Source organism: Dipodomys merriami, unplaced genomic scaffold, assembly GCF_024711535.1.
Source record: "Dipodomys merriami isolate MVZ:Mamm:240054 unplaced genomic scaffold, mDipMer1.0.p SCAF_291, whole genome shotgun sequence".
Lineage (NCBI taxonomy): Eukaryota > Metazoa > Chordata > Mammalia > Rodentia > Heteromyidae > Dipodomys > Dipodomys merriami.
The window spans coordinates 949,622-965,888 of NW_027204393.1; the positions used below are offsets into that span (position 1 = coordinate 949,622).

The window sequence follows — 16,267 nt, forward strand, 5'->3', positions numbered from 1 at the left end:
TGTGTTGTACTGCTTGAGCCATGCCTTTAGCTCAGCTTTTTTCCTGGTTATTTTGAAGATGCTGTCTTTTATACTTTTTGTCTGGGGCTGGCCTTGGAACATGATCCTCTGAATCTCACCATGTTGTTGAGTATTTGGATTATAGCTGTGAACTGCTGATGGGTTGTCCCTGGTTTTACTTAATTTCTTCTAGGTTTGTACTTGTTCAGTCTCTCTTATCCTCTCATGTCTGCATTATTGTAATGCTGTAGTCATACTTTGCTGCCTCAGTCTCATTAGACACAAATCTGCTAGTTTTTTTCAGTTGAAACTTAAATATATTTTATTTAATAATTTGATATTTGTTAATAATGATACTTCTTAAGAATTGACCTGAACATTTGCTCAACATCTGTAGTCACCAGAGAAATGCAAATCAAAACCTTATTGAGACACCATGTCATCTCAATAACAAGTGGTGGCAAGAATGCAGTAAAAGGGAACTTCTCACTCTTGGTGGGAATATACATTGATGCAGTTATTGGAAATATGGAAGTTCCCAAAAACTAGAAAGAGAATTACCACACAATCTATCTATACCACTTCTGGGTATATAAAAAGAGGAACTGGAGTTAGTATGTTCAAGGAACATCACCATTGTACGTGTACTACTTCACGGTAGCCATGATTTGGAATTGACTTAGTTGCTTATTTGATGGATGAATGATAAAGAAAATGTGTAAACTGAGAGAGGTGCCCTGTAATCCTAGGTAAGAATAGGAGAATCCTGGTTTGAGACTGCCCAGGCAAAAGTTAGTTAAGCCTCTTGAAAACAAGGTGGACATGGTGATGCAGGCCTGCGATCCTAGGTATCTGGCAGTAGAGATAGAAGTATCATCATTTGAGTCAGATCTGGTAAAAAAACAAAAGAAGTGAGATCCTATCTGATAAACTAAAAAACAAAAAACAAAAATCTGGAGGCACAGTTAAAGTGATAAAGCAATTGCCTAGCAAGTTTGAAGTATAGAATTCAATCCTCAGTACCACAAAAAGATGGTATATAATATAATAGACTATATTATTCAGTGATAAAAGAATACAATTCTTTTATATAGATCAACAGAGATGGAATTCAGGGGCCTATGTTAAGTGAAACACATCAGGCACTGGAAGAAAAATACTATGGATTCTTACATATATTTATGTCAAGGAAGTACAGAAAATAGAATAGTAGTTACAGAGCCTAGAAAGGAGTTTAATTGGATAGGAGGAGTAACTTTTAGTATTCTGGGTATCACAGTAAGATAACTACAGTTGACAATAGTTAATTGCATATTTTAAATAGGGAGCATTTGGGATATTTTCAGCACAAAGAAATGATATATGTCTGAGTGATAAGGTGCCAGTTACCCTGATCTGATTATTACACATTGGGTGCATATATTGAAATGTCATACTTTATTCTATTCATATGTAAATTACTATGTTAAGTAAAAATATTTGAAAAGAATTGGCATACATTCCATATTCTTTTCTACATTGTGATATTCTTTTTTTTTTTTTTTTTTGGGTCCGGTTGTGGGGCCTGAACTCTGGGCCTGGGCACTGTCCCTCAGCTCTTCAGCTCAAGGCTAGCGCTCTACCACTTGAGCCACAGCACCACTTCCAGCTTTTTTCTTTTTTGCTTATGTGGTGCTGAAGAATCGAACCCAGGGCCTCATGCATGCAAGGCAAGCACTCTACCACTGAGCCACCTTCCCAGCCCCTACATTGTGATATTCTTATTCCTCTTCATCCAACTCCCTGCTCTTATGTTTATGATGAGAATTGTCTTCTGCTAAAAGTGTAGTCATGTGCACAGTGTCCACTGGATGGTCTGACTCCCAGCTTCTGTACTAGTCTCCCTTCACCGCCCTAACCCCCAGCTCCAGAATGTTCAGCTCACATCTACCAAAATCTGAAAACTCAGCAGGAAGTCTTCTGTAATTCAATAAATTTTTTTTTTACTGTATTTGCTTTTGTTTAATGTGGCATTCCGTATGTTTTCATGAAATTGATATGCACTGTTCTCTGCAGATATTGACTCAAATTTTATCATAAATATATTCATGAGTTTAAAGTTTTATTAGGATTAGAGGATATATAGTACATTATGCAGTTGGTAATATCTTAAAACAAATTTTACTAATGATTGTAAAGTGGTTTTATTGAACTAACACTAATATTTTTGTTTCTTGTTTTAGGTACCATTGTCCAATGCCCAAGATCTTTTATGTTCAACTCACTGTAGGAAATAATGAATTTTTTGGGGAAGGAAAGACCCGACAAGCTGCAAGACACAATGCTGCAATGAAAGCCCTTCAGGCACTGCAGAATGAGCCGATTCCAGAAAAATCTCAGGTGGGTACTTGCTGCATGAGACCAGTCTTACTTCTGCTTTCCCAGGGGGATTCTTGACCAGAAAATAAGCGCATTATGTAGATAACAGAAATTATCTGTTCTGCAAGGGAAGAATACTAGAGTGATACTCTGCTAAGCTTTGCTTCTATTACCTGGTGACTTACTGCTGGGTAAACAACAAGGTTAACTAAATAGAAACTTATGTATTCTTGCCTTGAGGGCTTTACATTTCAAAACTTGGGTACACCTGGGGAGTTCAGCTTCCATGGGGCAACTCAAGATTTGAGGATATTTGTATCAGGATGAGATATAATTAGTTTACCATGCATTTAATACTATGTTTATTGAGCATTGATTATACTGTATTAGCCTAGAAGCAAGGTATTTAAAGTAATGGAAGTCTTTATGGATTTTTGAGTCCTACTTTATGTTATAAATGAGATATTGAGCCTAGTCTTGGGTAAATTCACCTATTCTCATGGTTTCGGCTACTTTCTCCATGGACATCAAAATAGTACCTCTCCTTTGTACAGTATTTTCACAATAAAAAACATAATTAAAAAAATAGTACCTTCAATTGAGGTATATCTTACTGGACTCAAACTCAACAGTTGAATCTTTACAATTACTCTTTTTCCCCAAACATCTGATGTTTTAACATCAGAGTTAGATTATAACTCTTAAACCATTTATCTGTTTTTCAATTGGATGACAAGCTTTTTTTTTCTTTTTTTGTCAGTTGTGGGGTCTGAACTTTGGGCCTGGGTGCTGTCCTTCAGCTCTTCAGCTCAAGGCTAGCACTCTACCTCTTGAGCCACAGTGCCACTTCTGGCCTTTTCTGTTTATGTGGTGCTCAGGAATTGAACCCAGAGCCTCATACATGCAAGTCAAACACTCTACCACTGAGCCACCTTCCCAGCCCCAGATGATAAGCTTTTGACAGCAGGAATTCTGTCACTTTGTATCTAGAATACTTATACTGTGCTCAGCACAGATGACACCATCTAGAAGTAAATGTTAAATAAGGGAATAAGTGGCTATGTGCCAGTGCCAGACAGATCTTAAATAGCTAGACTTGTACACAGTACTCTTTGTGTTATATGGTCTTCATAGATCATGTTAGAACAGCAATAGAGGAATTGTATGGAATTAGGGTAGAGTGGGAGGTGGGTAGAAATCTCTAACAAGAGAATAGGTTTAAGGATGTAGGATAATTCAAAATAGTGTTTGATGAGTAAAAGATTTCCAAATTTAGCACTAAATACCTCTACAAATAACAAAAAGCCTGGCAGCAAAACCTTTGATTACTGTGGTTTCTTGAGAAGCTTCCAGGTACAGTCTGTAGTCTGTTGTTGCTTTTATGTTTTAGCTAGGTCTTCCTAGTTAGAATATGTTTTTAAAGTTTATTATAAAGTCAGGATTTAAAATTATTCTTTTTTTGGTGATTTAGAATGGTGAATCAGGAAAAGAAATGGAAGATGACAAAGATGCAAATAAATCTGAGATCAGCTTAGTGTTTGAAATTGCTCTGAAGCGAAATATGCCTGTCAGTTTTGAGGTATGTACTCATTAGAGATCTTGTGATTTTTTTCCCCCCTTTCTCTATTTTAAGCACACAAACAAAATAATAGTGAACTAGAATCCTGCCAAAGTGAATGTAACTGCTACGTTCAAACACAAATGTTCAAACTCATATACTTCCTGTGTTCAAATTCACAATTGCTCAGACTTATGACTTGCCCTGGGAAAAATATAAACCACTTTCATATCATAAATTACTGCTTATCTCTTTGTCTTTCTGCATTAAGCTGTTTTTATACATGGTATTTCTAGTCTTAGTATAAAATTTTTATGTATCAGGTAATATGTAATAAATACCTCTTTTAGCATTTGGTGTATTTTTTTTTTTTTTTTTTTTGGTCATGAGGCTTGAAATCTGGTCCTGGGCTCTGTACCTGCACTCTTCAGCTCAAGGCTAGCGCTCTCTCACTTGAGCCACAGCACCACTTCTGGCCTTTTCGGTTTATGTGGTTCTGAGGAATTGAGCCCAAGGCTTCATGCATGCTAGGCAAGCTCTCAACCAATAAGCCACATTCCCAGACCATGCCTCTAGTCCTAGCCTCTCAGGAGGCTGAGGTCTGGAAGATTAGTGTTCATAGCCAGTTTGGGAAGAAGTCCACCAGATACCATCTCCAAAATAACTAACAACAAGCCTAATTGGAGGCATGGCTTAAGTGGCAGAGCACCAGCTGAGTGAGCTTGAGGCTCTGAATTCAAATTGGGTACTGGAAAAAAAAAGTAAGAACAAATTAGAGTTTAGAAAAATTCACAGCTGAAAGATTTATAATTCCTTTTTCTAAAAGCTAGGTATTTTTAGACATATCATGTGCCTTTTTAAGATTATATTTCATGAGTCACTTTTCCTTTCTGAAGTCTTTGAAATCTCTAGCACTGTGAGGTTAATTTTCAGTTATCACCTGTTTTTTTTTTTTTTTTTTTTTTTTGGTTTGTTGTGGGGCTTGAACTCTGGGCCTGAGAGCTGTCCCTCAGCTCTTCAGCTCAAGGCTAGCCTAGCACTCTACCACTTGAACCACAGCACCACTTCTAGTTTTCTGGTGGTTTATTGGAGATAAGAGTCTCATGGCCTTTCCTGCCTGGGCTGGCTTTGAACCTTGATCCTTAGATCTCAGCCTCCTGAGTAGCTAGGATTATAGGCTTGAGCCACCAGCGCCCAGCTCACCCGTTTTTACAAGTTGCTTTTTAAGGTTGTTTTTTAAGGTAACTTTATGGGTTGTAGAATACAGAAAGACATTACTAACTTACCCTGGTATAGGAGAACATTAGGTATGTTCATAGTTATAGAAAATTTGTCACTATTTTATGGCTTCTAATCTAATCTAATCTGATTTTTGTATTTTTTGTCCTTAGCTTTGTGTTCTATAAGACCTGGGAAGAAACTATAACTATAACTTCTTGTTTTAAATGAATTGAATGTGTATGTTTATTTTTTTTCAACTTCATTAAGTATCTGATATCATACTTACATAAAGCTTTTGAAAGAAATACTATGATTTTGGCTTAGATCTTAATATGAGTTTGATCATGATAAGAATATTAAGAAAGATGCATGTCTTAAGAGCACATCTTAAGTGCCTGCTTAACGTTTACTTGTATTTAATAGGTTATTAAAGAAAGTGGACCACCTCATATGAAGAGCTTTGTTACGCGGGTGTCAGTGGGAGAGTTCTCTGCAGAAGGAGAGGGAAATAGCAAAAAACTGTCTAAGAAACGTGCTGCAACCACTGTTTTACAGGAGCTTAAAAAACTCCCACCTCTTCCTGTGGTAGAGAAGCCAAAACTATTTTTTAAAAAACGCCCTAAAACAATAGTAAAGGTGAGTACTTGTGAATATTGGTCTCTTTTTCTAAATGAGTATAGTCACATACTGTAACCATATTTTGATCAGTGGTCAGACTGATATATGGCATGATAGTGGTCCCATGAGATCACATTAGGGTAGAAAAACTGTTCCTAATATTTTTCCTGTACTTTTCTCTGTTCCAGGTATTTTTAACTATATAAATAATGCTGTGTTACAGTTGTTTTATAAGTAATATGTTTTATAGGTTTGTCTTAGGAGTAGTAGCTAATATCATGTAGCCTAGGTGTACAGGAGGTTTCACTGAGTTTGGGGTAAACAGACTCAGACACTTGCACACGATGGAGTTATGTAATGATAGATTTCTCAGAACTTATCTCTGTTGTCAGTGGCTATATAGGTACAGGTTTTTCTTACAGTATATCTCTTGGAGTCAATCAGACAAATCTCTTTTGCTTTTTAAACACCTTTATGCCTGTATTTTTCATAAAAAATAACAGCAGTACCTTAGATATTTATAGTTTTTTTATAGTCAATTCGTGTTTCCTTTAGGATAATTATCATAAGGCACATATTATCCAAATAAGATCTTACAAACATGTTCAAAGAATTTGCTCATTTTTAGCTGGGCGCTGGTGTCTCACATTTGTAATCCTAGCTACTAAGGAGGCTGAGATCTGAGGATCACAGTTCAAAGCCAGCCCAGGCAGGAAAGTCTGTGAGACTCTTATCTCCAATAAATCACCAGAAAACTGAAAGTGGTGTTATGGCTCAAGTGGTAGAGTGCTAGCTTTGAGCTGAAGAGCTGAAGGACAACATCCAAGGCCCAGAGTTCAAGTCCCACAACTGACCAAAAAAAAAAAAAAAGAATTTGCTCATTTTTATTCAGCTGTCATGTGAAACGCCCTGGACTCCTCTGATATGTAATCTGATGTTCTTCCAACCACAACACTGCTACATAGGATATCATCAAATAAATGACAACATTTACATCTAATGCTAAAAAAAATGACAGTAGCAGCAGGTGGAAATTGTAAAGTAATCTGTGTGCTCGACTTAGGCCCAACACTTTGTTTGCTTTGTCACATCTAGTCTCATAGTGGTCCTGAGGTTGATGGATTATTTTTGGTTCATTCAGGCATGTATACCTTGCCTAGGAACAACAGCTTTTGAAAGTGTTGTGGCTATTTCTTTTTTTTTATTAATATATTTATTTTTTTAATTTTAATTTTTATTGTGAAAATACTGTACACAGAGGGGTTACAATTACATGGGCAAGATAATGAGTACATTTCTTATCAAGCATTGTAGCCTCCTTCTTTGTTTCCCCTTCCCATGCTTCCCATCCTCCTCCCACCCCCCCACCCAATCTTCCCCGCCCCCCCCCCAAAGTTGTAAAGTTCATTTTCGACATAACGACTTGTACTTCTCATTGTTGCAATGGGTCCCCCTGTACCCCTATTTAAATGACTTGTTTTTCCCCTTCCCCTCCACAAATTATACCGACATCAAATACAGTGAAAGCACGGGTTATACTGTGGGGGAGGGAACATACAAAGCAACAAAGAAATTATCTTATAAATGCGTTAGAAACAATCGCATGAAAGAGTGACTTATTGGGTTATATTTTATTTAGATTTAAAAAGAAAACAGCAAACATTGGGATAGATGAAATCAGTGTTTAGTGTAGAAAGTGTCAGCCTCACCTGGTTAGCAGATTACTCAAAAATCAAGGACTATAGATAAGAAATACCTAATCCTTGATGAGTTTCTTTGGCATATTTTAGATATGTATATGCCTTCGTACCTTTGTTTCATTTAAAATTATGTATCTACATTAATGAGTAACTACATAAATATGATTTTTGTGTGTGTTGGAACTAGAGCTTGAACTCTTGTACTCTTGTTTGGCTTTTTTTGCTCAGCTTTTTTTGCTCAAGGATTGCTCTATACTACATGAGCTATACCTTCACTTCTGGCTTTTTGTTGGTTAATTGGAGTTAAGTATCTCTTGAATTTGTCTGCCTAGGCTGGATTCAAACCAAGATCAATAGATCTCAGCCTCTTGACTAGTTAAGATTTCAAGTGTGAGCCACCAGTGCCCAGCTAAATACATACTCTTTTTAGTGAATACTGGCATTATTGCTCTTAGAAGGACGTCAGTCAGTGCTTCTGAAGAAGACTGGCATTCATTCATAGGCTCTATTCATATAGTCAAGGGTAGGATGTAACTATTTGGAGTCAGTTTTCAGTTTGTAAATGTTGTCATTTATAAAGTGAGAATAATAATTTGTACTTGCTTCATGCTCTTATTGTAAGTCTTAACTGAAGCACTGCACAGAGTGCATTAGTATTTATTAAGCGTGTATCATTAGCCACATACATAATAAATATTACAATGTAATATCCGTATTGTTATTGTTATATCAATACTTAATATTGTAGTTCTATTTTATGTATGTGAATGTATCTGTGGTATATTTCAAAATATTTAAATGCATACCATCTGTAGTTTTTCTGTGGTGGAAGAACAATGCTTTACGTCAGAATGACAGCAAAAAGCTGTCTAATCAACAAACAATACAATTTAATAATTCAAAAATATAAAGCTGTTAGGCTAAAAAATATATAGGACATAAGTTTAACTCTTTGTTTTACCTATAGCTGTTAAAAAACAAGATTGTTGAACTGTTTTACCTATAGCTGTTAAAAAACAAGATTGTTGAACTGTCCCTCAAAGATGAGGAACAAGAGAAACATTTTGAACTCTCAAAATTATTTGCTTCTGCTTTAATATATAAGCACATTGTCTCAGAACTTCCCCTATCCATCATTCAGCTCTCAGTTTAAACTTGACTTCTTCAGGGAAGCCTTCTCTGGGCCTCCCCCAGTCCTAGACTAGGTTACTCCTCTGCATTTTTCTTTATATACATCACACTTGGAATTACTTGTGCTATGTCTGTCTTATGTAAAATCAAGCCTATAGATATCCCCTGATATGTAAGGCTATTTTACAAAACTAACAAGCATGTAGTGAATTAGAATCTACATATTTTAAAGTATAATCTTACCTTATACCAGCAAAAGGACCAGTTTGGAATAGTCTTACTATTTTTTTCCCTTGTTAATGTATGTCTTAAATGTCTAGGGTTTGCAGTTGCTTATGTCCCATTGAAACAGGAAAAAAATCTGTAAAGAATGAGTTGCTTTGATATTATTAAAGTAAAACTTTTGCATGGTCTCATGATCCTCTTAATTATGATAGCAGTCATCTCATTTTACCCACAAAACCACTTGTGTTTGAACAACTTGTCCAAGATTTTATAGCAGTGCAAGTTTTAAATCCAGTTATGTCTGCCTTTAGTGTCCATTTGAAACTAGGAAATAATTGTGAACTCCTTCTAGGTTTACTCTGTAAGGAGTTACCGATAACATGTAAAATTTTAATAATGATATCTTTGGGTAGTTTTGTCTGTTGTTTAATATAGTTTTCTTTCTTAAGTTGCAACTTCAAATACAGTCCAATATTGGATATAAAATTTTCTATAGATTTAGTTTTTCTTCCTCTCTCCTCCCATCCTGTTGCTGCAGCTTCTCCCCATTACTTTGTTTGCCTAGAAAGTGCTTTAACTATTTGAGCAACACTACTGGACACTGTTTTTTGTTTTTTGTTTTTTGTTTTTTGGTCATAGAGCTTGAACTCAGGGTCTGGGCACTGTCCCTGAGCTCTTTTGCTCAAGGCTAGCAGTCTACCACTTTGAGCCGCAGTACCACTTTTGGTTTTCTGTTGGTTAAATAAGATTGTCCTTACTAGTTTTTGGATGATATTCTGAGACTTGGAATTCTATTCAAGGAATAACTTGGTTGTTAAAGATGCTAGTAATTAATTTCAGTCCAACAAAGAAATTAAGCCTATTCTTACGTTTTCAGAATTTAATTTTTTATCTAAATTAACTTATGCATGTGGCTTTTAGTATATGGAATTCTTATCTACGACGATTTCTTCAGAAAAGATACTTTTTTGAAATCTCTATTTGTCTTTTCTCATCATCTCTTCTTTATACCTTTTGCAATTTAATTTTTATTTTTATATGTAAATAGGGGGAAAAATCAGCATTTTACAAAAGCTGAAAGGATCCTTTGCTCCATCTTCTTTTACCTATTACAGTAATGGTTTTTAGTCTTTTTTATCAGAGTCTTTCACTGGCTTATTTATTTGTCTAGAGATTCAATTCAGCCTTTATATAGATGATTCCCAAGTGCTCTCTTCTGTGCTGTACTATGTGTCAAACAACATTGTGTAATAATTCATAGGTACATCAAGCTCTGTGTCCAGAGCATCACTTTTCTTTCTGAACTTCCTTCTCTCTAGCATATTTAATCTTAGTGGCTGGTACTGCAGTTCTGCTGTGGTACTTTTCAACAACTTTTCTACCCCTTATATCCGTAAATCATTAAGACCTATTGACTCGGTCATCTTAATATTTCTCTTCTTTCCATCCCTTCTTGTACCCTTTTGGTCCAAATCACAGTATATTGAACTCGTACAGTCAGGTTTTGGCTGACTTTCCTGTGAGTGTTCTTGACATCAAATGATCTTTTAAAAAGTATGATCTTATAGGAATGCCTGTCTGATCTTGCCATGCCTCTGATTAAAGCGTTTAGTAGTTTCCCATTACTCTTTGGAAAAAGTCCAAAATCTTAAACATGGTTTAAAAGGCCATGAAAATTCTGACCTGGAGGCTGCATCTCTGAACTGGACATTTTCAAGACTGAATACTAACAGTTATCAGGAAAAATTAAGCATATACAGAGACTCTTACATAGTGTAAGTAGAGTAACATGAACAGTCCTGTAACATAGTGATCACCATTGGCACTCCTACCTATTTAAGAATAAATCTTCAAAGGTAACAGTAAAGTTTGGATCATATAATTTATGCAGATCACCATTTCTAGAAAGAATATATAGTGAAAGTTCATATGCAGAAAGAATATTTGATTTATAAAAGATTTGGTTTTCAAGCTGGGGGCCGGTGGCTCACACCTATAATCCTAGCTACTCAAGAGGCTGAGAACTGAGGATCTCTATTTGAAGCCAGCCCATGCAGGAAAGTCCGTGAGATGCTTATCTCCAGTTAACCACCAAAAAAAAAAACCTGCAAGTGGACCTGTGGCTCAAGTGGTAGAGTGCTAGCCTTGAACAAAAGAGCTCAGGGATAGCACCCAGCCCCTGAGTTCAAACTCCAGGACTGGCGTGCGCTCTCTCTCTCTCTCTCTCTCTCTCTCTCTCTCTCTCTCTCTCTCTCTCTCTCTCTCTCTCTCTCTCTCTCTCTCTCTCTTTTCTCTCTCTCTACCTCTCTCCCTTTCTCCCTCTCTCTCCCTCCACACATACACACAAAACAAAATAAAACCAAAGTTTAGTTTTTCAGTACATGCAAAAAGCTATGTATATAAACTTGTATATAAGTTGTAAACATGTTAATTAGGTGTAAAACTGAAGTCCTCAACTTGAGTATTGACATTTCCTTGTAAGATAAAAGTTCTCTATGTACCACTCTTCCCTCATATCTTCTTGAACCTTCACTAGTATTATTTTGTGTATCATTTCCTATCATACAGTTTTTCTGCATTAAAAAAAGTCTTAATATAATTTTTTCCAAGTCTTTCCATTTCCTAACAAATGGGGCAATGTCATTCTTTCTGATGGAAGCATAGAATTCCATTGCGTATATATACCACATTTTCTTGATCCGTTAAGTGAAGTAAGCCAGGCCCAAGAAACATAGGTCCCATGGTTTCCCTTATTTGCAGTAACTAGTATATGTCTGAGACAAGCTGAAGAGGTCAGATAAGTTGATGTTAGGTGAAATGAACCCCAAGATAAGTATTCAAATGTTTTTTTCTTTCATGCGATTGTTTCTAACACATTTATAAGATGATTTCTTTGTTGCTTTGTATGTCCTTCCCCCACAGTATAACCCCTGCTTTCACTGTATTTGGTGTTGGTATAATTTGTGGAGGGGAAGGGCAAAAGCAAATAGTTTAAATACGGATACAGGTGGACCCATTGCAACAATGAGATGTACAAGTCGTTATGTCGAAAAACGAACGGGGGTGAGGGGTGGGGGTAGAGGAGGTGGGAGATGGGAAGGGATGGGCAGGGGAAACAAAGGAGGAGGCAACAATGCTTGTTATGAAATGTACTCATTATCTTGCCCATGTAATTGTAACCCCTCTATTCGGTACTTTCACACACTCAAAAAAAATAGTCTTATTTGGGGCTGGGAATGTGGCTTAGTGGTAGAGTGCTTGCCTGGCATTCGTGAAGCCCTGGGTTTGATTCCTCAGTAACACATAAGCAGAAAATCCCAGAAGTGGCACTGTGGCTCAAGTGGTATAGTGCTAGCCTTGAGCCAAAGAAGCTTAGGGATAGTGCTCAGACCCTGAGTTCAAGCCCCAGGACTGGCAAAAAAAAAAAAATCTTATTTGGAGCTGGCTTTGCTGGCTTTGCTGGCTTACACTTGTAGTCTTAGGAATTGAAAGGTAGATATTTTTTAGGGATCATGGTTTGAAGCCAGCCTAATAAAAATTAGTAAAACTTTGTCTTGACAAGCCAGGTATGGTGGTATACACCTGTAGTTTTAGCTACACAAGACCTACAGCTATAAGACTGTGGTCTGAGGCTGGCTGGGCAAACAGAAGACCATACCTGAAAACTAACCTAAAGCAATAAAAACTAGAGGCATAGTTCAGGTGCTAGAGTGCTAAGTTCCAGAATTTAGAAATGACATTTGGTTAGCTTTTTAAAATAGCTTATTGGCCAGGTGCTGGTGGCTCACACCTATAATCCTAGCACTCAGAGATCTGAGGATTGTGGTCAAAGATAGTTTGACCAAGAAAGTCCATGAGATTGTTACTTCTAATTAACCACCAAAAAAGCTGAAAGTGGATCTGTGGCTCAAATGGCTAGACTTGAGCAAAAATGGCTCAGGGGGGGCTGGGAAGGTGGCTCAGTGGTAGAGCGCTTGCCTTGCATGGCTCAGGGACGGTAGCCAGGCCCTGAGTTCAAACACCAGGACATGTACACACAAAAAAATAGCTTTATGGAGTTATAATTGACACAAACATTATACATATTTAAAGTAAACTTCTTGACATATATGTGTGTGTATATATGTGTGTATATGCGTATACATATATGCATGCACACTTCTAAAACCATGACCACAATCAGGATAATAAACCTATTTGGCATAGCACCCACAGGTTTCCTCATACCTCCTTTGTAATTCTCTGCCCTCAGATCCTGAAAAACTATGCTTTTTTATGACTTCTTGGTCTTAGCATAATTATTTTGAGATTCATTCATGTTGTGTCACGTTTGAATTGTTGGTTCTATTTTATGACTGAGTATTGCATGACTTTTAAAAAATGGATTACTGCCACTTACTAATACATTCACCAATTGGTGTATATTTAGTGTGTTTCTAGTTTTTAGCTAACACACATACATAAACATAAAGCTTCTGTGAATATTTGTGTACTTACCTTCTTTTGAGTATATTTCATTTCTCTTGACTAAATGCCTCAAAGTGAAATGACTTATTTATTAAATGCATATTCAATTTTAATTATTTTTTGTAGTTCTTGGGACCAAATTCAGTAATAAGTTAATACAAACATATTTTGAAATGTTTCTAAATTATTTTTTAGGCTGGACCAGAATATGGTCAAGGAATGAACCCTATTAGCCGCTTGGCTCAAATTCAACAGGCCAAAAAGGAAAAAGAGCCAGATTATATTTTGCTTTCAGAAAGAGGAATGCCTCGACGTCGAGAATTTGTGATGCAGGTATTTCTAACCATTATATTAAATGTTTCTAAAACTTTCAAAAAGATTTAGAATTTTGTGGGATGGAATAGTGATGGGGGGGAAAGATAGACTAGAACTTGATGGAAAAGTGAAACTTTGCAGTTTAAAGCACTCATTCCCTCTGGGCTCACCTATCAGCGTGTTGGAAACATAGCAGTGTCAAGGACAGGTTAGAGAAGACAACATGAAGTTTGGAAAGACTTGTGAGTTCATGCAGGTTATTTACCACAGTTTATCATGTTATGCCTATCTCTTAACTTTATGTGCTACATTTTTCAGCCAGAGTCCATTAACTACTGGGAATTGGAGACAAATGGAATTAGAAACAAAATTAGAAGAATGGATGTAATGGATGGAATAGGGCCAAGAGCATGAGCTCGTGGGCTATCAGGAAATTTATACAAGGAGAGCTGGGCTGCCTAGTAACTGGTTGGGACTGAGCATTACTGAGATGTGACTGCTACATTGCACAGCCAAGAAAATTGAGGGATGGGTTTTGCTTGAGCTTTGGCAAGCAAGTGGGAGATACAAGCAAGGAAGAATGTCTAAAATGTTCTCCTTCAAGACTGGCCAGTTATCTTCATTTGCCAGTTCAAGTTATAATCTTATAGAAATGTTGCCTTTAATTAAATTAAGTTAATTAATTAATTTTTTTTTACCAGTCATGTGGGGCTTGAACTCTTGGTCTGGGCATTGTCCCCGAGCTTTTTTGCTCAAGGCTAGCCCTCTACCACTTGAGCCATAATGTTATTTTGGGCTTTTTCTAAACAGTTTATTAGAGATAAGAGTCTCACAGACTTTCCTGTTCAGGATCCTCAGATGTTAGCTCTGTAGCTAGGATTACAAGGGTGAGCTACCAATGCCTGTCTGCTTTTAATTTTTTATTAAGAAATATATCTATCCAATCATATGCTAGTAGCTCTTGCCTATAATCTTAGCTACTGAGGAGGTTGAGATTTTAGGATTATGGTTTGAAGCTAGCCCAGGCAACATAGTCAGTGAGACCTATTATCTTCAACTGAGCACCAAAACAAAAACAAACAAAAAAGTTTGAAAGATTAGTGTTGAGCAAAAAAGTTCAGGGACAGAGCCCAGGCCTCAGGTTTAAGCCCTGGGATCAGCATGTGTGTGTATGCGTGTGCGCGCGCGCGCGCGCGCGCGCGCACGCACACACACACACACACACACACACACACACACACACACACACACACACACACACACACACACACACACACACACACACACACACACACACACACACACATATCCAAAGGTGGAGAAAGATGAAAGGATTCATAATGTATCTATCACCCCAAACATGGTAGTTATATTATTATTTTTCCATGCCAAATTTAGCTATTATTCCTTCCCTTTTTTCCTTTTTTCCTCTCTACTTTCCTACAGTATTTCAAAGCTAATTTCTAACCATATGCTGTTTTTTTCTTAATATATATTTTTTATTGTATAGATACTGTACAGAGGGGTTACAGTTACATGAGCAAGGTAATGAGTCCATTTCCTATTGAGGATTGTTACACCCTCCTTTATTTTTCCCCTACCCTCCCTTTCTTCCCCAACTCTCCCTCCCACTGCCCAAAGTTGTAAAGTTTTTCAACATACTGTCTTGTACATCTCATTGTTACAGTGGGGCATCCTGTATCCTTATTTCAGCATTTTGTTATTTCCCTTCCCCTCCCCCAATTAGATGTATATACAAGATGTATATACAAGATGTAGGACACTGGAATCAATATAGTGACAACAGGGGTTGTACCATTGGTGAAGAACATACAAAGAAAAGAAATATATAGTACATGCCATTTTAACCTTATATACTTAGTGTATATCTCTTTAAAATATGGAAAGTTGGGCTGGGAAGGTGGCTTAGTGGTAGAGCGCTTGCCTTGCATGCATGAGGCCCTGAGTTCGATTCCTCAGCACCCAGTAAGCAAAACAAAAAAGCTGGAAGTGGCGCTGTGGCTTAAGTGGTAGAGTGCTAGCCTTGAGCTGAAGAGCTGAGGGACAGTGCTCAGGCCCAGAGTTCAGGCCCGACGACTGGACACCCCCCCAAAATAAATAAAATATGGAAAGTTTTTTTTTACATTAGACATGCTTCATCAGAATAATCTTAATATCCAATCTATATTTTTCTTTATTCTCCAAAAACTGTTCTTTAAAAATAATTCCATAAAAAAAACCCTCACTTTTCATATAGTCTAGATAAAATCAGTATTTTATTAGCTGCGGAATATGACATTTTGTCATTCAAATATTCTGTCTTACTAACTTTTCATCCATAATTAAGTTTTGACATCCTTCCTGATTTTTAATATTTATTTTGTTGATTTTTAGGCTTGAACTTAGGACCTAGGTGTTATCCCTGAGCTTTTTTGCTCAAGGCTAGTGCTCTACTACTTTGAGCTAAGAGCTCCAGTTTTCTGGTGGTTAATTGGAAATAAGAGTCTCATGGACTTTCTTGCATGGGCTGGCTTTGACTTGCGATCCTCAGATCTCAGCCTCTTGAGTAGCTATGAGTATAGACATGAGCCACTGGTGCCTGACTCTTATATTTTTTAATCTCACAGTATAGCTAATGTAGTTGTTAGTAAACAACATCATGAACATGTTATAT

At 36.9% G+C, this 16,267-nt stretch overlaps 1 protein-coding gene across 5 annotated transcripts in view; it reads left to right on the top strand.

Annotated features, from left to right (window-relative positions):
• Positions 1-16,267, top strand: part of LOC138839072 (double-stranded RNA-binding protein Staufen homolog 2) — a 289,434-nt gene that overhangs the window by 102,854 nt on the left and 170,313 nt on the right. For all 5 annotated transcript variants that reach the window (XM_070038742.1, XM_070038746.1, XM_070038744.1 and 2 more), the window contains 4 exons: positions 2,223-2,379; positions 3,830-3,937; positions 5,561-5,773; positions 13,474-13,611. In XM_070038742.1, the coding sequence (XP_069894843.1) occupies positions 2,223-2,379; positions 3,830-3,937; positions 5,561-5,773; positions 13,474-13,611 (616 nt within the window). The remainder of the gene's footprint in view (positions 1-2,222; positions 2,380-3,829; positions 3,938-5,560; positions 5,774-13,473; positions 13,612-16,267) is intronic.